Genomic DNA, 26357 nt, shown 5'->3' on the forward strand with positions numbered 1-26357 from the left:
CTAGGCGAAAACATCGATTGAGTTACTCAGTAATTCCCACAAGAGTTTCTTTGTTCGTTTCGGGAGCTGTGCACCAATGGCCACTTGTTGTTCGGGATACTCTGGGTTGATTGCCCAAAGCTCCGTGGGTACTTCAGATTTTTTGGAACTTGTCTCTGCTGCGTGTCTTACCTCAGCTACGAATGAATTTGATTCTGAAAGTATAGTGGCAACACCTGCTTCGGTGGGAAATTTAGTTGCGCCGTGTATCGTAGAGCTGATTGCTCCGAGGGCTCGTAACCCGGGTCGCCCGAGTATTATCTTGTGCGAAGAGTGGGTCTGAACGACCAAGAAGGTTAACTGCACGGTTCTGATCTTGTCACCATCTTTGAATGTAGTCGGAAGAGTAATCTGTCCCATTGGACGAACTACCTCTCCCGAAAAGCTTATCAGAGGGGTAGACACTTCGATCAACTTCTTTTTTGTTTGGGGATTCAGCTGCTGGAAGCATTGTAAATACATTATCTCGAAGGCACTTCCTCCATCCACATAGATCCGCCGGACCAAGTGCCCTGCAACTACAGCTGATATCGTGATTGGTCCGTCTCGTGCGTCTTCTGGATCAATGGGAGGGAAATACGTGGGCTGGTGCATCCATGCTGCCATATGCTGGTTCGACCGTTTTACCCCTCGTGGCTCGGCTCCGGCCTCGGTGTTCGGGTTATCGTTTGCTATCGCGGGCTTCTTCCCATCCTTTACCTCTTTTACTAGATGAGAAAGTTTACCGGACCGTACGGCCTTTTCAATCTCCTGCTTTAGTGCCCAACATTCATCAGTTGAATGCCCCTTGTCTCGGTGATACTCACAGTATTTCTTGGAGTGCTTATCCGAAGTAGGTCGCTGCTTTGATGGTGTAGGAAATCGAGTAGTTTCCGTGCTGAGGATTTCGCTCGGTGACTTTGTTAGTTCGGAGAAAGTGTTGAATCGCACGTTCCCAGTCCGGAAGCTGCTTCGATCAGATTTTTGATACGGACCGCGACTTCTGTTCCAATTGTTGTTTCTATCTTTTGGTGGCGATGCGTTCCGTCTCCATGATGTGGTTCGAGCTTTGGAATTTCTAGCGGTTGTTTCGTTCGGCTGACCACAAGCACTCTTCCCTCGGACAAAAGCTCGAGCTCGCTCCATGAGTATCTCCATGGTTTTTGGAAGATCTTCGTGGAGCTTTTCTACCAACTGATTGTTCCGTACCCCGTGGCAAAATCCGGAGACCCGGAGCTGGTCGACTGCTCCGCTTATCTGCGTGCTCTCTCGGTTGAAGCGATCTATAAAATCTTCTATGGACTCTCCATCGTGGCGCTTTATGTGGTGTACCTCAGTAATGTCTTTCTTGCAACGACGCTGTTGGCAGAAGTTTTGCAAGAATATACGCCGGAAATCCTCAAAATGATCAATCGACCCTTCTGGCAACCCATCGAACCATACTCTGGCTGATCCGGTGAGAGTTTGAGCGAACATGTGACACCAGGCCGGCATGGGCCATTGTTTGACCTTAGCTGCTCCGGCAAATGCAAACATGTGGTCATCCGGATCGGACGTACCATCGTAAAATTTCAAAGTGGGGGGCATCTTCAACTTGGCCGGGAGTGGGGCATTAACGATCCGCATCGTGAATTTTGACTGAGAAGTCATAGACGTGGGATGATACGGCATAAGCAGCTCCTGATCCTGAGGGTTTAAACCCATAGATCCCTGGCGAAACAGGTCGTTAAGACCGTTATTCATTGGCGCGTTCGTAAACGAGGAGAATTGTGCAACACATGTTATGGGAGTAAGGTTTGCAGAACTTACCATAGATCCAGAAGTGAGAGCACCGATAGAAACTGGGTTGCTCCCTGGATACACGCTGCTGAACAAATTTGTGCGGAGACTCTGCAACATTTCTTCTCGATGCTGCTGTTGTTGTAATTGTCGTAATAAATCGGCGTTTCGTAATAGGAAGGCATTGTCGAAAGCTGGAAACGGTGTTGCGACTGGAGCGGTAACCAAGAGTGTTGTGACAGAGCTTGCGATTACGGAACTTGCAACTGGAGGTGCCGATGCTGAACCAACTGAGGTCGCTGCAGCAACTGCTGTTGAAGCAGTTGTGGATGAGACACTTCCTTCCCAGATGTCGTTGAACGATGGGAAGGTATTTGTAGGAGCGGCTGTTGTGGATTCCATGACTTGGAAGAAACAGGTTTAGCAAAATGACTTGAGTGAATTCGAGGGGATGGCGCCACTGAAGACTCAGAAACCAGTCAGTCCGACCTGGCTAGAGTTATGACTTCAGATGACCAAGCAATGAACCTGCAAGATCACAAGGAAGCAAGCACACCGTTAGCCTCGTCACAGGGAGGGGGGTGTAACAACTCTCATTAAAATTAATAATTAGAATACTAATTATCTATTAAGAAAACCCTAATTGAGACACCCAAGTGATTCTACACAAACCCTAAAATTTTCAGAATTTTCAGAATCAGGACCCCTAAAACTCAAGGGGGGATAAAACCTAGCCAACGATTATCTTTATAACTAATTGTAAAATTCGAAAATTGAAAAACTGTCGACACAGCAAGCCTACATGCATGAAGGGCTACTCTATGAAAGTAGGGTGGTCACTCGCGTAGCGCGACGCCTATAGGGGTACCCCCTCGCGCTACGCGACGGTGTCAAAATTCCAGTATAAATAGAGGAGTTTGGCACTTGATTTTCTGCGTTGATTCGACGGTAAAATTCAATTTGTACATCCAGATATCGTCGAAATACTACAAAAACCCACATAATCTCGAAATTCTGCCGCGATAACAGGGTAATTACTCGATCGCTATTACGATTCAGTTTCCGGAATCAATACATTCAAAGAATGTCTAAGTGCCGCCCACATTGGGCTATGCTTTGTCGTTTGTCGGTAATCCGATAAATGAGTTGAAGCATTGTACTTTGTCGTTGTCGATAATTCGATAATGAGTTGAAGTACTATACTTTGTCGTTTGTCATTTTGATAAATGAGTTGAAGTATTGCACTTGGTCATTCATTGCGAGTATTTGATCTCGGGAAATTATCGTAACTGCTGTATTGATCACTAATCCTGTTTTGTGTGCATTATTGTTAAATTAGAAATAATCAAGGCTAATCAGTAGGCTTATACACTGCTCGTTAAATCTGCAATGTGAGTCATTCTCTTTTTATCAACTGTTTTACAATACTCCAAATTATTTTCAAAGTGTTATAATTACAGGGACTAAGTCGTGGATATCTTGATTTATTGGTTAGTGGGGTATTGTGCACATTACTATTTCTCCCAGTTAGGTTCATTGACCTACTAGGGAGAAACGTCACTATTAGAGTTCATTAACCTAATAGTGGTATGACCATCGTCACCATTGTGACTTGTCACCATTGTGGCAGAAAGCCAGATAAAGATAAAGATGTAAACCATTGTAATCGCTCTTATGCTGTAATTTATAACTATGGGTCATTTCCTAAAAACTGAATGAACTCACTCAGTATTTCCCCGCTGACAAAACCTTTTTCAAACATGTTTCAGGTAATCTGTTGTGAGCAAAGAAAAGTGTCAGGAAGCACTACCAGCTTAGAAAAGTGGCTCAGTGTAAATAAATAAAGGAACATATTTTAAATAAAGATTTCCATGGAAATCACATTATTGTAAATTACTGGGTTTTATCCCCAAATTATGTAATGAGCAGTTTTAATACTAAAGATCCTGTTTTAAAAGACTTCCGCTGTCGCCTAAATTAAAATACCGCAGGATTTCTGTCCCGCGGCTCCTGAAACGGGTCAAACCGGGTCGGGGGCCGTGACAGAAATAAGGTGGTATGAGAGCCACTTCTCAAGCCACTGATTTAAGCCAATTAAGTATTTAGAAAATACTTAATTTCCATTAATTGCTATTTTGTGATTATTTGTTTATTTATCTGACTAATTGTGTACAGTATGAGCAGATCTTTATATGCTAGTCAATGTAGTAAGTAATGCAAATTCTTAAATAATTTGACTCAAGTATTAGTACCTTTATTATCTACAGTCTAGACGTCTTATCAAGAAAATCATAAAATTTACAAATAAAACCTCGTGTGATGTAAATTTCAATAGTACCCAGTAGGAATTAATATTTAAAAAGTTTTCTATAAATTTTATGAATTCTGACTATGTCTATTTTTGCTAAACAGCATGAGTAACTTGTCTGAGGCCCTTCAGAATTTAAATCTCTATCCAGTAAGAGTAGAAGTTTCCAGAGATTTCGATAGGTATATACCAGATATAGAAGAACCTATAGAATTCGATGCTTTACCTCTCGAGAAACCCAAGCCCAAGGAAATAGAAATTGGGGAAAGTTCTAGGCAAATTGAAAAGTTACCATCTCAGGAAGAGTTAGATTCTATAATGGCAAGACATAATACCATTAAGCCTGTTAATGAAACTATTTTTAATCGCTCTCTCGAAACACAACTACCAATGAGCTTAGAACCATCTATTCCAAACCCTTCAATCCACTCGCAAATAAACGAATGGTTAATTAATGAAATACAGTTACAAAACCATCCCTATAAGCTTTTTCCTCAAGTTCCATCTAGAACCTTTACCAAATCCACCAATGAGTAACAAGAATAAGGCTGAACTTCGCTTTGGTGAAGAACTAATGGATACTGGGAATAGGATCCAAGAGATTGGGGGACAGATCTCCTGGAACTACGATAAGAGGGAACACAGTTACTAGAATATCGTTGACAAAAAGAATAGGGGATTTATGAAACTGTTATTATGTAATAATAGTAAAATCAGTATGTGTAAGATAAATAATAAAACGGTTGTATATAGAAGCATGAAATTTTAGAAAAATTTACAAATTTTGTTCATATACGTGATTATGTGCAATTAAGTATGATATTGGATTATTTCTTGTATACTAATTATTTATCTATAACTTAGTTGTCAAATGGAAAACGCTAATAATGAACCCGTTAATGAGGTTAATGATTCTGAGCAACAACCGGGGGATCAATATATGACTAGGCAGGATATAGAAAATATCGTTGCTCAAGGGATAGCCAACACTATTCCAACAATGATAGCTCAAGGGATAGCCAACGCTATTCCAGCCATCATTGCTGCTGTTAAAAATCCAATAGAACCACAACAACCCGTTCCTAGCAAACGTATTTCTGAAGATAACTTCAGTAATAGCGTAAACGGAGGCAATGATCATGTTAATCATGACAATGAATCACAACCAGCGCCGCTCCCTAAGAAAATGAAAGTTGCAACGCCTGGTTGCACTTACAAGGAATTTCTTGCTTGTAAACCATCTGAGTTTGCAGGCAATGAAGGAGCGACTGCGGCACTACGTTGGTTAGAGAAAACTGAGGCAGTAATTGCCATAAGTAAATGTGTTCAGGATGATCAGGTCATGTACGCGTCAAATCTTTTTAAAGAAGGAGCGCTAGAATGGTGGAATACGGTGTTACAATCAAAAGGAAGAAGGATGGCGTATGCTATGAACTGGGAAGAATTTAAGAGCTTGGTAGAAAGAAAATTCTGTCCCGAATATGAAAAAGAACAAATGACAAACAAGTTTTTAACCCACCAAATGGTTGATATAGATTGTCGAAAGTATACTACGACATTCTTCGAATATGCTCGAGTAGTACCAACCCTGGCTTCGCCAGAGCCAGTACTTATTTCTCGATATATTTGGGGATTGATTTCTGAAATCCGTAACATCGTCAAGGCTGCGAAACCTCACACGATTGATGATGCGGTAGATTTAGCCAATACTCTGACTGACGAACTAGTACGGACAAGAGAAGAAAATAAAAGGAAGGAAGTAGCCCAAAAGATTACCCAGGTAATCCGTTCGGATAACCATAACGATTTTAAGAAAGGAGGGAATGGGCAATCTTCTACTAGTTCATTTTGCAATTTTTGCAAAAGAAAGCATTTTGGAAGATGCAAAGGATACTGCAATTTTTGCAAAATTCCGGGGCATCAGGAAGAAGACTGCAGAAGGAAGAAATTTTCAGTTTGTTACAACTGTGGAGAAACTGGACACCTTAGGCCAAATTGTCCAAAACTGAACAAACCATCTGACACTAAAGCCAAACCTGCAGAAGAAGCAAAAAGGAATGCAAGAGCCTTTCAATTGACTGCTCAGGAAACAGAGCTCATTCCAGATATAATAGCCGGTACGTCCTAGGTTACAACGTTTACACAAAAAGTATTAACTGACTCTGATGCACACCAAAGTTCTATAAATACTTCATTCTGTTAAACTCTTAACTTAGACAAATCTTTACAGTCAAAACATGCAAAAAGGAAAATATAGAACTCTCAGGTCATATAATTCTTCGCTAACTTAATTCCTATGAAATTAGCCGAGTTTGATGTTGTGTGAGAAATAGATTGGTTAGTAGCCAACCCTACTCGAATTCTCTGTGATAAGAACTTTATAGAAAATCCAGGTAACCGCCGGAGAAGTATTTATGATTATAGGAAATAAACCACGTAAGGTCACATGATAAATCATGAAGATATTCACTTAGATCCTACTAAGATAGCAATGGAAGAATTCGCAATCTTTAAATGGAAAGTAGGTATTTTGTAAATTTAGCCGGATACTATAGGCAGTTTATTAAGGATTCTTTTAGATAGATACATCCTTAACTAAGTTAACACAGTTAATTCTAAATAAGAACCTAAACAAAAAGAAGCCTCTAGCTAGCCTTACCAGAAGGAACAGAAGATTTTAAAGTATATGGTAATACTTCAAAGTTAAAATTTGGATATATGGTAATGCGACACAAAAAGGTAATTGTGTATGCATCAAGGCAATTACAAAAGCACAAAGAAAGCCTTACCACTTGTAAGCCTAAAAAATTAGAAACCACAAGTTATCCTTAAGATTAGGAAACATTATCTAAGCAAGCTTACTATCCAGATGGGTCATAAGAATTTAAGATACATATTTGAGCAACAAGAATTAAACATGAGGAAAAAGGGAAATCCTCGGTGATTACGACTGTGATATTTAGTATCACGAAGGAAAGGCTAAAGACGGTTAGAAGAATTATACAAATAATAAACAAAAGCCGTCGAAGTCCGAGTTGGAGACAAAATGCTATTGAAAGTATTTCCTTGGAAAGGAATTTATAAATTCGGTAAGAGAAGAAGCTAACGTAGAACCATTTCCAGCAATCCAACGCATAGGACCAGTAGTTTATCGTTTACAACTACCAGAAAAATTAGCTGGAGTACATGATGTGTTTCATGTATCCAATCTCAAGAAATGTCTTACAGACGAATTCCTGGTAAGTACCTCTTCAAGATATAGGGGTAAATGAAAAGCTAAAAATTTATAGAGAAAACCCTACAAATAGAAGATCGGAAAATTAAGTTTCTCAAACACAAAAGACTAGTGCTAGTAAAAGTCAAATAGGAATCCAGAAGAGGACCAGAGTACACTTGGGAACTGGAATCAGAGATGAAGTGAAAATACCCTCATCTATTTCAGTAAATCTCGAGGACGAGATTTTTTCTTAAGGTGGGGAGGATGTAACAACTCTCATTAAAATTAATAATTAGAATACTAATTATCTATTAAGAAAACCCTAATTGAGACACCCAAGTGATTCTACACAAACCCTAAAATTTTCAGAATTTTCAGAATCAGGATCAGGACCCCTAAAACTCAAGGGGGGATAAAACCTAGCCAACGATTATCTTTATAACTAATTGTAAAATTCGAAAATTGAAAAACTGTCGACACAGCAAGCCTACATGCATGAAGGGCTACTCTATGAAAGTAGGGTGGTCACTCGCGTAGCGCGACGCCTATAGGGGTACCCCCTCGCGCTACGCGACGATGTCAAAATTCCAGTATAAATAGAGGAGTTTGGCACTTGATTTTCTGCGTTGATTCGACGGTAAAATTCAATTTGTACATCCAGATATCGTCGAAATACTACAAAAACCCACATAATCTCGAAATTCTGCCGCGATAACAGGGTAATTACTCGATCGCTATTACGATTCAGTTTCCGGAATCAATACATTCAAAGAATGTCTAAGTGCCGCCCACATTGGGCTATGCTTTGTCGTTTGTCGGTAATCCGATAAATGAGTTGAAGCATTGTACTTTGTCGTTGTCGATAATTCGATAATGAGTTGAAGTACTATACTTTGTCGTTTGTCATTTTGATAAATGAGTTGAAGTATTGCACTTGGTCATTCATTGCGAGTATTTGATCTCGGGAAATTATCGTAACTGCTGTATTGATCACTAATCCTGTTTTGTGTGCATTATTGTTAAATTAGAAATAATCAAGGCTAATCAGTAGGCTTATACACTGCTCGTTAAATCTGCAATGTGAGTCATTCTCTTTTTATCAACTGTTTTACAATACTCCAAATTATTTTCAAAGTGTTATAATTACAGGGACTAAGTCGTGGATATCTTGATTTATTGGTTAGTGGGGTATTGTGCACATTACTATTTCTCCCAGTTAGGTTCATTGACCTACTAGGGAGAAACGTCACTATTAGAGTTCATTAACCTAATAGTGGTATGACCATCGTCACCATTGTGACTTGTCACCATTGTGGCAGAAAGCCAGATAAAGATAAAGATGTAAACCATTGTAATCGCTCTTATGCTGTAATTTATAACTATGGGTCATTTCCTAAAAACTGAATGAACTCACTCAGTATTTCCCCGCTGACAAAACCTTTTTCAAACATGTTTCAGGTAATCTGTTGTGAGCAAAGAAAAGTGCCAGGAAGCACTACCAGCTTAGAAAAGTGGCTCAGTGTAAATAAATAAAGGAACATATTTTAAATAAAGATTTCCATGGAAATCACATTATTGTAAATTACTGGGTTTTATCCCTAAATTATGTAATGAGCAGTTTTAATACTAAAGATCCTGTTTTAAAAGACTTCCGCTGTCGCCTAAATTAAAATACCGCAGGATTTCTGTCCCGCGGCTCCTGAAACGGGTCAAACCGGGTCGGGGGCCGTGACAGGGGGCCTCTCTGTGACCAAGCTCGGGCGTGAGAATAAGTATTTGTGAGGAGAAAGCAGGTCAGGGAGAGAGAGAGGAGAGTATAGAGAGAGAAAGTAGCAGTTACCGTTTTTGGAAGTCTAAGTATGGTATTTATAGTCTTTGGGTATGCTGACCTAGCGAGTTAGTTATGGCCGGACCAGTCACTGTCATGACGGTTATGCCCGTGGGGCCCGGTTAGTTATGGCGTACCAACTTATTCGTCCGTTACGTTTATGGTGTAAGTACGATCCGACTTTGATGCATTATGGTACGGTTCTATGCCTGCAATGATTCGGTCCGATCAGGGACGTATCCTCATCATTAACAATACCCTTAACCGGTTTTAACCCGAAACCTGGTATTGCCTAATAGGCTAATACCCAAGTTGTGCAAGACTAGTTCCGTACTTTGGTTGGGCCAAGCTGAAAAAGTTGTTGGATCATGTTGGGTTGGGCTTGAAATGGATTAAAATTATAACTAGCTAATAGTTTTTTCGTGACAACTGGTGAGACCAACACCATATCAAAGATTTAAAATCTAATCTTCAATTTACCGACCCGAAAACCAAATAACACAGGGGACCCGGTTTGGGTTTTTTATTTAAAAGTTAGTTTTCTCCCTTCTAAGAGGGTGTTTGGGGTTGAGTTTTGAAAATAGATTATGCGTTTTGAATAATCAGAATCAGATAATTAGCTGTAACAAAACGTGCCGCAGAAAGATAGTGTATGGATTTGATTATGTTGTTTTATATCACAATAATCAGATAATCAACAGTGTTTGGATTTAATTATGTTGTTTGATATCACAATAATTAGATAATCAACTATTTGGGTGTTTGGCAAGTATATATATTTTAAAAAACAAATAAGTGAAAACGTAAAAAATTCGTTTTCGAATTATCACGTTTTACTGCAGTAAGGGGGTAACCTACTTTTGGATAATCACGTTTTGATCTCTACAAAACGTAAAAAATCAGTTTTTACTAATTTTTTGCCAAACACTCAAAATAGATTTTTTACGATTTCAAAACACAATAATAAAAAAATTAGGTTGAAAAAACAATCTCAAACACACTCTAAGTTTCTCAAAACATGCAATTGTTATTATCATAGGTGCTAATAAACTAATAAACTCTAGTAAATTTAGATATACAATTGGATCACTTGTGAATATATTATTCAAATTTGAAGTATATTAACTTACTAATAAAAATTTCGATTTGACCAATGTTTATAGTATAATAATCCTCCTAGAACCCTCAATGACGTCCCTAAATATACCCCATATGTGAGAACGGACCCGAAATACCTTTGTACTTGTGAAAAACAAAGCTTGGCAGTCGTTCGCGGGGCGCGACCAAGGCCCCTTGGTCTGTCGCGGGGCGCGAGGACCTATACTTGCCGGACACACAATGCCGACACGTGTCAAGTTTATACTCGCTGACTGGTTGTAACATCCCGAAAACGACTTTGGTAATCAAACCACGTTAATAGTAAAGACGGGTAAAATACCTTTAGTGGTAAAAATTCACCCGGTAAATAAAAGGATTTAAATAATTAATCCTAATAATAAAAAAAAGTGAATAAAAGCTTTTAAGGAATAAAATGTGTAAAAGGCCCGAGTCAACGGGACCTAAAATAAACTTAGTCACAAATATTCCCGAACCCGCTAAGTTAACTAGGAATATTAAACCTAGTTAATAAGTGGGAATACTATAGAAAATAATTAGGTTGTAACCTAATTAATAACTAACCAAACACGAGGGACCAAAGCCGGGTAACTTGAAAATGGAATTATAAACTTAAAAATAAAACACAACACACACACAAGAGTGTGTGTGCGTGCGTGAGATGGAGCAGGAGACAAGCTCCATGGGAGCTAACCCTAGAATCAACAAATTCACCAAATTGAAGCTCGAATCAAGATCCAAATCAATGCATGAATGCGTAGAAACGATCATCAAGTCAAGGGGATCGTGAGGTATGTTGAATTTCTAACATTCGTGAAGTTGTAAAAATTTGATAATCATCCTAATCGCGAATTAGGCATGAATTAGAGAAGCTATGGCTAGATTAATGATGAATACTTGCTTAGGAACGAAACCCTAAGTGAAAATCATGCATATGATACTATGACTTGAATGATTTGGTGATTACCTACATGTGTGTCAAATGGGTTTATTGACAATATGAAGAACACTCGGATTAGAGTGTTAATTTGATGAATATTGAGTGTTATGAAATAAGTTCTTGATGTAGTTCATGAACACTAAACATAGAGATTTTGATTTTGGTGTTAAATCTTGCTAAAAATGACTAATTACGGACTAGTTAGCAAAAGTGTAGAATGATGCCCATTAGGTGTTTGTTAAAATGCCTAAATGAGAAGTAAAGTGTTGAAATTCAAGTGAAACGCGTAATTGACAAGCTTGACTAATTACATGAGACATGGGATAAAACGGGTTCTAATCATAATGTTGATTCGCCTTAATCGTGCATATTATATGATTAAATGTAGTTGACTTTAGAAAGTCAAACTAACTAGTGATGAAGTCGAATAAGTGGTTTCGGCTAAGAAAATAAGTAAAGTGGTATAGTCGTGATTGTTAATGACTAATCTAACCACCTTGTAAATGATGAACAATAGTTGGCGCTTAAACAAGCTAGGTGAAGCTTGGAGTGAAAGCGGGTCAAACGAGTCAAGCATAGAAGAAAAGCGTAGCTCGGATGCAAGGTAAGTGTAATTTACACACTTATGTAGAATGCTTGTTATTTCGATACTTATGAACGTGAAAACAATAATATTGGAAATTTGGAAAATTGTCAAGTGTTAACTTATGTAAATCATGGTTAAAAAGGATACCCATGGCGTAAGCCGAAATGGGTTGAAACTGCAAGAAAAGAGTGTAAAAGAAAAAGGGTATGGTTATAAAACCCGGGATGGGATGATGTACAAATTGGAAATCAAAAACGGTGTTTTTGATTTAAATAGACAATGTTGGGCATATAGTCCAAACGGGTCGAATGGTGGTGATAACACCATTTGACAATATCGATTAATGTGGTCGTCAAGTCTTATGTTAACAGGACTAATTAGTAAATCGGATAGTTGCGTCACCATTGATGGTGTGATAATAAAAGCGAGGCATAAATCGGGTCTATTCGTTGATCCGAGCCAGGTACGCATATTTAAGTTGTAGTTAAAAATGATATTTTGGTCGAATATTTGGTGAGAGTCCTTCATTGTAAAAGAAGGACCAAAATCGACCAAAACGCCCTTGTAGGCTAAATTGAACAAACAACCCTTAAAGGTTGTTTGGAAATGAGTTTTACAATTAAATAATACTTAGGAGGAGTATAGAAGTTGAAAGATGTAAAACGTTAGTCATATGGCTCTATTCGAGTCTTTGCCGTAAAATAACTATTCGAAGGGTAATTTCTGGTATATATAAATCACCACATCGAATCCACCATAATTATAGTTATGGTGGAAGATCTTTTGTTAAGAAATGTGGATATATGTATTTAGAAATAAATGAAAGCAATTGGTGCTTAAAATATGCTTGAATACCTCAAACGGGTCAAAATAAGCATATGGGTGAAAATGGGTTAAAGAATGTATATAATTCTATAATTGGAACCCAATATGTTAGACATCTTTGAATTTAATAGGTTTATGAGAAATAAGGGTCAAACAAACTTGTATGTTTGATAAAATCACGAACGGGTCAAATTTTGGTAAAAGAGTAATAAGCCGAAGACTTAAAAGTCTTGAATTTTATCAAGCCGGATGTTGGATTTTAACTCCATATGATGGAGAATCAAATTACAAACATGTAGGAAGAAACGGTAGGTCAAACGGATAAGCGGGTTGAAAGATACGGAAGATTTTGTGTCAAATTACGGCAAAATGAAAAGGCTGAACCCAGGGTCCACCGTAAGTTACGGTCCCACCGTAATTTACGGTGGAGATGATTTATTTACGATGGTGGTCCACTGTTTTACGGTGGAAAAGCTTGAACCCAGGTGCCACCGTAAATTACGGTCCCACCGTAATTTACGGTGGAGATTTATATATATTTTGTTTTTTTTTAACAATTGAAAAATCAATTGTTTCCCGGACATCGTTCGGACATGATTTAAACCCCGTATGACTAAGGCATTTCATGTTATTGAAATGTAGGTACTTTTGGATGCCGGAAGACGATCAAGCTCAGCGAAGAACCGAACACGATAAAGATACACGCTTCCGCACTTTGCCACGTTGTAAATTTTAAACAACGAATTTAATCACGTTATGTAGAATAACTTATGATTTTGTAAGGGTTTTAATAAACCCGTATTTTTATAGCATGTGTAGTCTTAACTACACATCTAATCGTTGGCATTTACATACAAAATCGTTAATTAGTAACTAGGGTGTTACACTGGTCAAGGCTATAATCGACACATCAGTCCTCGAGGGCCGCGAAGGCTTTCCTCGCCTTCTTCGCAGGGCGCGAGCCGCCATACTCCAACCTATAAATAGTGGCCGATCAATTCATTTCAACTCGTTCAAATTCTAAATCGCTCTCAATATTTTGTAGGCAATTATAATACCTGGGCATAATACCCACTATAAAGCGAAGCTCTGCCTCGTTGTACGTAGTATAACCCTACTATTACCCTACACGATCGATTTTGGATTCCGTACCGCATGTCGACTCTGCCCGACTCAGTCGTTGGAATTCTGTCTCGTGTTACACCCGATTGATCTAGGGCTCCGTAATGCATGTCAAGGCTCTGCCTGACTCAGTCATTGGAGTTCTGTCTCGAGTTATACGGTTAATGTGATTTGGGTTATTTTACTAACACGTGTGCATTGTTTAGTATTGATAGATAATAACCAGGAAGTTCCCAGGAAGCTTTAGTTTTACCTAAGTCAACAATGTGAGTCATTCTCTTTTTCTACCAAACTGTTTTACAAAACCTCAAATGTTTTAAATATAATTAACAGTGATTGAGTCTATGTATTTTTCAATTACTGACGGTATATTGGGGTTTTGTATACAAAATGTGAAAGACGTTACCATTAGACAAAGAGTTAGCCAATGAGTAATATGACCCGCCAGTCAGGATTGACAGTACTGAATGAGTAATTGTGTAGATATAAACATTGTAATCGCTCTCAATACTGTGAAATTATAAAAGCTGTTTTGATTAAACTGGGATGCACTCGCCAGTATTTCCTGCTGATAAAATGTTTTTAAACTCGTTTCAGGTAACAAAATGTGAAAGCCAATAGAAGCCAGCAGGAGAGCACTAGGGGCTTGAAAAAGTGGCTATAAAAGTTACCTAAATAAAAATAAGTTTTTGTTTTCAATAGGGTTTATCCCTACAATTGTATTGTCAAATGAAATTGGGTTTTATCCCAATGATTTATTATTATAAAAAGTTTGGTGTTTTACTCTGATAAAAGTATTTCCTAACTACGGTCCTGATGTATTCCGCTGCTAAATTAATAAACACCGATACCACCCATCTGGAAGCTTGCGGCGCCCACTCTCGGGGCAGGGGCCGGGGGCTGCGACATATAGTCTCCTTATTGTTTGGAATAATGGAATTTAATAATCCCAACTATTGCCTGCTGGCCGGTAACGATCCCAACTTTAAAAATTCCTACTGACGGTCCCATCTTTTCACATACTGGCCTTTAATAGACTCTGACTAACAGAACCCTAACGCCGTTAGTCTCCGGTCGCCAGAAAAAACATTTTTGGTCGGAAAAAGATTCCTAAAGGTCCGATATATGGTTACAAACAGGTTTGGGATGAAAACTTCGAGTTTTCCGGCTAAAAAGTTGACTTTTCCGACCAAATAGAAGTTTCCGGTGAAAAAAGAGTTTTTCCTGTGACCTTAATAATTGTGTCTTTTTACTAAAAAGGGTTCCTAAAGGTGCATAATAAGTTTACAAAGAGGTTTGAGGTGAAAAAAGAGTTTTTAGGAACCTTTGAGGTGAAAAAAGAGTTTTTAGAAACCTTTTTCCGACCAAAAATGTTTTTTTTCCGGCGACCGGAGACTAACGGCGTTAGGGTTCTGTTAGTCAGGGTCCATTGAAGGCCAATATGTGAAAAGATGAGACCACCAATAGGAATTTTTGAAGTTGGGACCGTTCTCGGCCAACAGACAATAGCTGGAATTATTAAAATCCATTATTCCTTATTGTTTTAACCATTACTTCTGGTATGGTTTTTCTAATATAAACTAACAGTAGAGGAACTAGAAATTTTAACCCGTGAGGTCCTAGTAGAATGTTTTTACAATCAACTTCTTCTCAACTTCTTTTATTATTTTCGTTAGTATTTGACCGGTTTGACGAAGTCTCCATACTTGGTTTTGGTATTTTACCAACGTATTTTGTCACGCATGCGTTTCTACATATTCAGTTCAATGATTAAAAAATATGATATAATTAACAATAAATCCTAATCCTATGTTAAATAATAAAGGCAAATTGGATTTAAATAATCTCAACTTTCTCAACTTGGCCGATAATAATCCTAACTTTCTCAATTTGACCGATAATAATCTCAACTCAGTTATTTGCCGGTAATAATCCAAACTGATCCACTTTGGCCGATAATAGTCCGCCGTTAAAAATATCTTAACGAAGTTAAGTTTTTTTCCGAATTACAAACCAATATTTTAGGGATTTTGATTAGAATACAAATACGAATTGATTTATGTAAAACTTACCTCGAAACAGGGATTGCGAGTGGAAGAGAGAGAAAAGAAAAAAAATTACTGTTTATCAGTAAATTTGGATGAGATACTGTTCATCTCTATAGTTTTTTAAATATTTTTTTAAAAGTGGTTGTGAGTAGAGAAGAGACAAAATAGTTACAAAAATATTATTTAATTGAAAATTAAAAAAAATGTAATTTTTTTAATGTAATTATAGAGATGGAGTTTAAGATTTATCATGAATTGTCTAAAAAAATTTAGAAAAATAATCAAATAATATAAAAAATCTAATAAAACACGTGACAATATAATAAAACAATTGTTTTAAAATTTTGATGAATCTTGATGATAGCGAGGTGACCCATCGACGTCACACCTTTCGTCTAGACTGTTGGTAATTTTAATGATTATCAACATTTGTAGTGGTATTGGATTAACTCGTTGAATCGGCGTTCTCGTTATATATTAATCGAGTTTGGTGATGCAGGAATGGCGGGCTTGATTGTTATAACGAGTTAGTGTATTTAATCGGATTTGGGCCAAATACATTTACTAATTATTGGGCTTAGGCTAATTAACTTATTATTGTTTTGGGCCTAACTAAATAATTAGTAAATCTATACTATATAATAAAAGAAAACATTTTTGGGACACTTGTCATCATATTAGGCCATGTCTTATAGATAATTATTATTTTAGTTTAATCTCTTCTAATTAATTATAGACAATCCTCATACTAAATATTATTTAGTTTAATTATTACTTTTATATTTATCTATTTATTTCAAATTAAAACTTAGTTATCTAATTTGATATTAGAGTAAATTACGATTTTGGCCCCTGTGGTTATATCACTTTTACCCTTTTAGCCTATAAAGGATTTTTTTTAACATCTGGGCCTCAACGTCTTTTTTTCTAACCATTTTGGACCCCAACGCCATTTTTTCTAACCCTTTTGGCCCCTAAAAGTAAATGGATGAGGTTAGTGTTTGGGGCCAAAAGGATTAGAAAAAAAGACATTGGAGGCTTAGATTTTAAAAGATTCATTTTTTGGCTAAAATGGTAAAAGTGATATAACCACAGAGGCCAAAATCGTAATTTACTCTTGATATTAACTATATATTTGAACGTTTTGTTTAGTTTGGTAGCAATTAGATTTTACGAAACTTAAAATAAAATTAACTAATATTATTTATCATTTCTACATTTACAAGTTTTAAATAAATGGTTAAATTTATTGAGACTTCGTTACATTTACAAGTTTTAAATAAAGGGTTAAATTTATTAAGACTTCGTTAACAAATTTTACTACAATATAATAATGGGGTATTGGATTTTAATAATCCCAAGTTTCACTGATTGGCCGGTAATAATCCCAACTTCAAAAATTGCCTACAACAGTCCCAACTTGTAAGATTTTGGCCACCAATGATCCTTGTCTAACTGGGTTATAACCCAGTTAGTTTTTTGAAGTTTTGAGCGGCGGAGAAGGTCACTAGAGGTTGGAGATGACAAGTGGTGGTCTCCTTTGGTGGTTTCAGGGGTAAAGAAGTTCGTCGGAATAAGTTGCAGGTCACCGGAGTTGCGTAGATGGTGGAAATTTTAAACTTTTGAGAAGCGGAGAAGATTACAGGAGGTCGGAGATGATTGGTGGTGGTCTCGTTTGGTGGTTTCAGGGGTAAAACGGGTCGCCGGAATAAGTTGCAGGTCACCAGCCCAATAAGGCTATAACCCAGTTAGACAAGGATCATTGGTGGCCAAAATCTTACAAGTTGGGACTGTTGTAGACAATTTTTGAAGTTGGGATTATTACCGGCCAATTAGTGAAACTTGGGATTATTAAAATCCAATACCCCTATAATAATCTATTTATATCAATCTAAATATATATATATATATATATATACTATATAATAAAACATTAATGTGTGACACCTATCATTCATTTTAAGCATTTATTTTATGATTTTCTCGGTTCACTTCCAAACTTATCTTATATTAATTAAATAAATAAATAATGAATAAATATTAAATTTCATCCTACTTTAAATTTTGAATACCATTCTTCTATTTTTCTAATAAAATATTATTCTAAAATTTAAATTATTAATTTAAGATATTTTTAAATAAAACAAATTATTTATCACGAAAACCGAATTTTGTATTAATATATGAAATATTTTTATTTTCGTTACAAAAAAAAATTATTATATCAATTTTATTACATAATTTATAAATCAATTTGTCGGAATTGGTACCAACATTTTATCACTCAAATAGATGTTGATTTGTTTCTTGAATAACATATCTTCTTTTCAAGAACCATTTCACAATCACCATATCCATCGTGTATCAAGTATTATCCATTAGTATATTGAAAGATATGAGTTTTTTATTACTGGTATATAAAATTAGATTTATTAAACCCGTGTAATACACGTAGTTTTTTAAAGATATACCTTTTTTATTATTTACTATACAAAATTAAATTTATTCGACCCATGTAATACATGAGGTTTTTTAAGATATAACTTTTTATTATTTGATATATAAAATTAGATTTATTCAATTCGTACAATACACGGGGTTTTTTAAGGATATATATTTTTTATTATTTAGTATAGAAAATTACATTTATTCAACCCGTGTAATACACATATTTTTAAAGATGTAACTTTTTTTATTATTTGGTATATAAAATTACATTTATTCAACCCGTGTAATAAATAAGGTTTTTTTAAGGCCCATTCTATACACACCCCCCCTCCTTCCTGATTACACCCCCTTGTGAGAGGAAAACTGTCGGTCCCACGCAGGCCCCACCTGTAAGTATGTGAGAGGAGGAGGGTGAAAAAAGTAAATAGGGGGGGGTGTAGAAAGTAGCACCCTTTTTTAAAGATGTATTATTTTATTATTTGGTAAACAATATTACATTTATTCAATCCGTGTAATACACATGTTTTTAAAGATATAATTTTTTATTTGGTATATAAAATTATATTTATTCAACTCGTATAATATGGTTCTTGTATATATAAGTTTTTATTATTTAATATATAAATTATATTTATTCAACCCCTGCAATAAAGGAGGTTTAAAGATATATTGTTTTATTATTTAGTATATAAAATTCATTTATTCGACCCATGTAATACACGGGGTTATAACCTAGTTAATTATTATAAAGTGGCCGACAATTCACATGGATGAATTTTTGGAAAATGAATTCATTTTGTTTTGAGATAAAGGTAGTTATTTGAAAACATAACTGGTCCGATTTTTTGGGAAGGGATTGAAATTCTCAAAACGGTAATACACAGAGGGAAAGAGCCTTTTTTCATAGAGACGGTATTAAAACCTATAAATCAGTAACAACTTTGAGTTTGGGTTGATTGTACCCTTAGCTTTGGGTGTTTTTAAAAAAAATGGAATATGTGGTTGTGTTTTATTAAATATTAAATTAAACAAAAAGGTCAAAATATTATTAAATATTAAACTAAAAAAAATAGTGTAACTAAATTTGCATAACGTTTAATCATACCAAAATGTCGTCATAAGATATATTTTTTAGTAAATGCTATATTTATATTTATATATTATTAATTTGTAACACACTTAGACATCATGTTTTTGTACATTGTGTTTAAAAGATGTTCTATTTTAAAGTATGTTGTACACTTATGGGCTGTTTGACAACATCTGAATGGTTAAGTGTTGAACCAGTAAGAGGTCTGAACTATTAAGTGCTGAACCAGTAAGAGGTCTGAACCATTAAGAGGCAGTATAATACTTAACCCTTCAAAGGCAAATGTCTGACCAATTCAGATTAGAGGTCCTAACCATTCAGACACTGTATAATAATACTTAACCATTCAGAAGCAAATGTCCGAACCATTCAGACATCTACTCACGAAACAAACATTCTGAACCATTAAGTGCTGAACCAGTAAGAGGTCTGAACCATTAAGAGCCTCATTAAGAGGTAAACAAACAGCCCCTTAGTTTAGATTCTTCTAAATAATAGATAATAGGATATTAATTTGTAACATACTTAGGCATCACTTTCTTGTACATTGTGTTTAGAATGTGTTCTATGTTAAAGTATATTGTACACTTAGGGGCTGTTTTGCAACATCTGAATTGTTAAGTACTGAACCAGTAAGAGGTCTGAACCACTAAGTGTTGAATCAGTAAGAGGTCTGAACCATTAAGAGCCTGTATAATGCTTAACCGTTCAGAGGCAAATATCTGACCAATTCAGATTAGAGGTCTTAACCATTCAGACTTTATATAATGCTTAACCATTCAGAGGCAAATGTCTGAACCATTCAGACATCTGCTCGTGAAACAAACAGTCTGAACCATTAAGTGCTGAACCAGTAAGAGGTAAACAAACAGCCCCTTAGTTTAGGTTATTGTAAATAATAGATAATAGGATATATGTAATATGAAATGTATAACATTTTCAGGCTATAGAGGTTGTACATTGTGCATTGTATCTTATTTACCATCTATGTAGGTTTTATGCTTTTTATTAGATGATTTAGGCGGTGGATGATAACACATGATAAAACAAGGTTTACAAGCACTAAACGGTTTTATGGTGTTCCGATGGTAGTGCTAAAAAGCTAAATGGCCTCTGGTAGCGGATTGGATTGCATGTGACCGACCAAATCACTAGATAATGCTGAATGTTGTGCGTCTGTGTAAGCTACATCGCCAGCGAATATCATCAGTAATTGATTGTTGTATAATGTATAATTGAGTTTACATAAAAGTTTTACTTCTTTTGTGTTTCCCTGAGCTGATAACGATCGAATCTTGTCCTGCGGGGTAAACCGTAAAATACTAGCTGATAACGATAGAATCCTAACGTTTGAGGTAAATACGAGCCCATAAAAATCGAATCCCGCGCCGCAGCGTATGAGGTAAAATATAAGTCCATAACGATCAAATCCCGGATCACATAACAATTGAATCTCGCGCCGCAACGCGTGAGGTAAAATACAAGCCCATAACGATTCGATCCCATTAAGATTGAATCCCATGCTACAACGTGTGAGGTAAAATACAAACCCATAGGGATTGAATCCCGTGCCGCAACCCATAAGGTAAAATAAAAACCCATAACATTAACGATATAATGGTTGAATCACGTGCTGCAACATATGAGGTAAAATACACGCCTAAAAGGATTGAATCCCGGCCACAACGCGTGAGGTGTAGAATACAAGCCCATAACAATCGAATCCCGCGCCGCAACGCGCGCGGTGTCAAATACTAGTTTTCATTATTTTCAAAATGACAATCCTGTTCTTGTTACGAATTGAGTTTAATCCGTTCGAACTTTTGAGTATACCAGTCAAATAGTTCGTTCTGATAGTTTTCATACGACTCTCAATTCAATCCAAGCAATTTTATTTGATTCACTGTGGTCTCATTCAATTTCAACCAACAAAGAACGAACTATTTCAACATGACTGGTAAATCTGCAAGCAACATGACAAGCAAATTCGCAAAGTTGGAGAAATTTGAAGGGCAAGATTTTAGGCGCTGGAGGAAGAAGATGCATTTCTTGTTAACCACACTAAAAGTTGTGTACGTTCTGAGTACACTGATGCCTGAAGAAGGGGGGGAAACGAACCCCTTGATCAACAGAGGAAAAGATCGAAGTGGGAAAATGATGATTATATATGCAAAGGGCATATATTGAATGGAATGTGTGATGGGTTATTTGATTTGTACTAGAATGCAGTGTCTGCCAAAATCTTTGGGATTCTCTTGAATCCAAGTATATGGCAGAGGATGCATCTAGCAAAAAATTTCTGGTAAGTAATTTTAATTCCTACAAAATGGTTGATGATAGACCGGTTATGGAGCAATATAATGAATTATTGCACATATTGGGTCAATATACTCAACACAATTTGTATATGGATGAGTCAATTTCCGTTTCAAGTATCATTGATAAACTCCCCCCATCATGGAAAGATTTTAAACACATCCTTAAATATCAAAAGGAAGAATTGACTTTGGTTCAATTGGGAAGTCACATTCGAATCGAAGAATCTCTTCGGGTTCAAGAAGTTGGTAAAAATAAGGGCAAAAGTGTGGTTGGTCAATCTTCAATTAATATGGTGGAGCATGATGGGAAATCGGGTAATTATAACAAGTTTAAAGGCAAAAAACGCAAGTTTGATCATGGTGATAAAAATTCAAACAAGAAAGCCAAAAAGACATGTTGGAGGTGTCACAAAGTGGGACACTTCAAAAAGGATTGTCGGGTGAAGCTTACGGGAAACAACAAAGGCTCGAGTGGAGCAGGTCCAAGTGGGTCCAAGGATCCACCAACTCAAACGGGTACGTGTTCTAAATTTTATTTGAATGAAAATAAGTTTAGTGATAGTTTTGTGAAAACAAAGGTTCCATTTATACAAAATAAAAACCCAAATTTATATGGTACTGTTTGTCTCGATAATGTTGGAAGAAATGACTTTTCTACACCAAAATTTTCATGTGATTATAAAAATTATTTGCAATGTTGTAATATTATTTCACAAACTGATTTTGAAAAACTTTCGATAATTAGTGAAAGTGGCTCATCTTTGGGCCCAAGTCAAAATACAACATATGATGGGTGTTGGAATAAATCAAAAGGAATATCGTCCTGTGATGAATTAAACGAAAATTATAAGGACAATATATTGAATTTTGATGATAACACCCAAATGGTGAAAGTAATGCACTTAATGATGAGTTCATTAAATCCACTAATCAAAATGGACTTAACAACCCATTAAATAATCCAAATTTGGATTTGAGTGGAAAGTGGCCTTTGGGCTGTAATTCGGTTGCAACTGAAAATCGTTCAGTGGGCTTGAATTTAAATGCAACATGTGATAATGATTGTGGCCAAGCTCACACTAGTTCACAGTTGGCGGAAAACATTATTAATTCGAATTCAAATAAGAATTTTAATGTTAAAGTGTTCCGACTGTGAATTACATTTCCTTTATCACTGAATCATTTTGTATTCAGGATGATGAATTTACATGGTGGGTAGACTCAGGAGCTACGGTGAATGTATGCAAAGATCTAAGGTGGTTTGAAGAATGCAAACCTATTGATGATGGATCCGAGTTACGAATGGGAAATGTAGCAACCGAGCCTACCAAAGGTGTCGGGAAAGTCAAGCTTGTATTTACTTCTGGCAAACACTTATTACTAGATTATGTGTTGTATGTTCCGGGTATACGGAAGAACTTATTGTCGGGTATTGTATTAAATAATTATGGGTTCAAACAAGTCATTGAGTCGGACAAGTTTATCTTGTCTAGACATGGAACCTTTGTAGGATTTGGATATTTATCTAATGGTATGTTTAAGTTAAATGTTCATGTTCCTTTTGCTAAAGAATCCGTACGTATTGCTTCTTCTAGTAATAAAGTCGATAATGAATCAAAATTATGGCATGCTAGGTTAGGACATGTTAATTATTTTAGAATGAAAGACATTGTGACACCCCAGGGAAATCAGGAAAACAACGCAACTTAACTAGCTTCCTCAGTAACCACGTGCTAAATTTTGGGACGAAATTTTCTTAACAGAGGGAGAATGTGACAATCCTCAAATTTACATGTAACCGTACAATTCATTAATGTTAATTAAAGTACTTGACGACTGTGTGGAATTACTTAACTGCTCTCTGATTACTGTGTTATACTTACATGTACTTGTTAACATACTAGTAGTATACAGAAAAGTTACTAAATAGTCCGGTATGCCTTCCTGAGAGTGAAAAATTAAAAACGTTACAAAAATATATATGTATGACACCTTACGGATTAATTAAGCACTTTAACGGAACAACACTGTACCGAACAATCGGACTTTACCCGGAACACTAAAATAATGCTAGAAGCATTGTTCCTATTTTTCTGAGCTAGTTAGGGCCCCCGAACACCCTAACACACTATATATTATATAACCCACCATAACACACTAGCTATACCATTTGAAATGTAACTAAACTAGTAACCACCCATTGAACCCCAACCCTATACCCCCCCCCCATAACCGGTTGGAACTAGAGGGGACATCCCCACAATACTTTGATTTTTCTAATGGTACAACGTTGGAACAATTGGGACATATTACATGGAGGTTCTTAGTGAAACTTGGTTTATAAATATACCTCCAACTTTAGGCCTGTAAACGAACCGAACGTTCATGAACTGTCCATGAACTTGTTCGGCGGGAAGTTCGTTTATGTTCGTTTATTTAATAAACGAACAAACACGAACAAAAAAATTTGTTCGTTTAACTAAATGAACGAACATGAACACACCTTATGTTCGTTCATTTATGTTCATGAACGTTCGTTTATGTTCGTTCATTTATGTTCATGAACGTTCGTTTAAATTTTAGTAAATACATAAATAGTTAGATTTATATAAATATTAGGTTTTCAAACTACTTATATTAATATGACTAATTAGTATATTTATGAACTCTAATTTAGATGTGTTTTCGGATGAATTGTAATATATTAGACTTGTTTGTTCAATCATGTTAATTTATGTTTTTTTATATTTATTCAAATATGTTCAATTTTTTTGTTTATGTTCATTTGTGTTCATTAATGTTCGTGAACTGTTCGTTTAGGCTTTAAATGAACGAACATGAACGAACACGAACATGCCCGATTTCTTAATGAACGAACAAGAACAAAAAAAATGCGTTCGATTATATGTTCGTGTTCGTGTTCGGTTAAAGTTAAATGAACGAACACGAACATGCCTATGTTCGTGTTCGTTCGGTTCGTTTACAGGCCTATCCAAGTTAATCAATCTCTTTCATCAAACCCATTCAACAAACAAGCTTCTCTTCTCTCTTCTACCCCCATCTCGGCCGCCCCCTTCTACCACACCACCACCACCTTCAAGTTTGGTTCTAGCTATTTTGCATACATACGAAGGTGTAAGGAGTCATACAACTAAGCTCGGTGCTTTCGGAAGTTCAAGAACCGCTCTAGAATCCTTTTATCCACCACATTTATACCTTGTTTCTTCCCTAGCCTTGAGCTAGTAGTAAGTGCCTCTAAACATCATCTTGATCTTGTTTATGGTGGTTAATAAGTGATTTAATGGCTGAAAATTTGAAACACTAAAGAACATAACATAAAGTCTTGGACAAAAGATGAATAAGTTGGATAAAGAGAAGTTATGTGTGTAAATCATGTAGATCTTGTGTTGTTATGATTCTTGGTTGATTATCTGATGTTTTGCTGGTTAATATTGATGTTTGATGTTGTTATAATCACTAAAACATGCTAACGGAATCAATCGAACACGAACTAGGAAGTTAAAGACTGAAAACAGAATCTGTCCAAGTTTTACAGCCAACTTCAGTTGGCTGTAAACAGGTCATAAACTCAACGAAAACTCAACGAAAAACTGATATTTTGTGTCTAATACGTGTTGTTATGAAATACGGTTCTAATGGCACCGGAATCATAATTTTTGGACTCCGTTTACTATTTTTAAAGTGTCATTTCGTAACAGCAGCTAGAGCTGCATTTTTCGGCTGAAAATATGCGTTTTGTTTTCTGTCATAACGTGAGTTCTGTGTAGAGTTAGATTATGAAAATTGTACTGTAGATGACAACTGAAGTATTTGTAATTACCCCACTGGAATTTCGTAAATCGGACTTACAATGAATTTTTAGTAAATTATTCCGTGGACTGCAGTCAGTAAATAATAAATCTGATTGCAGTCCAGAAAATGAATTTTTACATGATATTGGTGATGAATTGGATCCCGAGATTTTTACACAATAATATTTGGATCGTTTAAGGCTTTCTGTAAAAATTTGGGAATTTTTGGAACAAGTTAACTATTTTATTAAAATCCCCGAAAACAGCCCGCTTTTGAATATTTAAGCTGAAACTACATAAGTTGTAATTTGCGCGTCTAAATGTCGAGTATGCTATCTGTGAATGATCTAACATGTTATGTGTTAATAAGAGTGTTACGTGCAATGTCGTAAGTTTTTTTATGAGTGGGGAATAGATGGGAGGCTTATATGGGCATAAACCGTTAAAGTGATGCATGTTATGTGTTAGATGCGTGTAGGAATTTTGTGCTTATCTGAAGTCGCTAATAAACTAAGTGGTAATCCTACTAGGACGTGATTGACCGATTTTGACTGTTAGCTGTATTTGAGAATCTAACCGAGCAAACCGAGGTGAGTTCACACCCTTTCTAAGGCATGGGATTCCCGGTGGTTTGGGAATGGGTTAAAGAATTAAAACGGAATCTACATATCTTACATAAGTAGGATATGTACGGCCATCCTCCTTGGGTAGGATGCCAGTATTAATCCTGCGTATTCTCTTTGGGAGAACTACGTACGTTCGTCCTCCTTGGGTAGGACAACAACCTTAAAACTTACTAGACAAAACTCTATCATAAGTCCCTCATTTTATATCGACTTAATCGCCGAGGCCAATGGCGAGCGGGTCATTAGTTAATAGCGCTATTAGGTTTAACAAACCTC

The 26357-nt window shown here is 36.2% G+C and overlaps 1 protein-coding gene across 1 annotated transcript; it reads right to left on the bottom strand.

The window, feature by feature from the left end:
• LOC110888706 lies at positions 1-1761 on the bottom strand. Its single transcript, XM_022136219.1, has one exon. It carries the CDS (start codon positions 1759-1761, stop codon positions 1-3), a length of 1761 nt encoding a protein of 586 aa, XP_021991911.1.
• Positions 1762-26357: the final 24596 nt, after the last annotated feature.

This window comes from Helianthus annuus, chromosome 11 (genome assembly GCF_002127325.2).
Source record: "Helianthus annuus cultivar XRQ/B chromosome 11, HanXRQr2.0-SUNRISE, whole genome shotgun sequence".
In the NCBI taxonomy this organism is placed as follows: Eukaryota; Viridiplantae; Streptophyta; class Magnoliopsida; order Asterales; family Asteraceae; genus Helianthus; species Helianthus annuus.

What these genes read in the sequence shown, in the direction of transcription:
- LOC110888706 (XM_022136219.1), bottom strand. Translation starts at nt 1,761, where the DNA reads ATGAATAACGGTCTTAACGACCTGTTTCGCCAGGGATCTATGGGTTTA.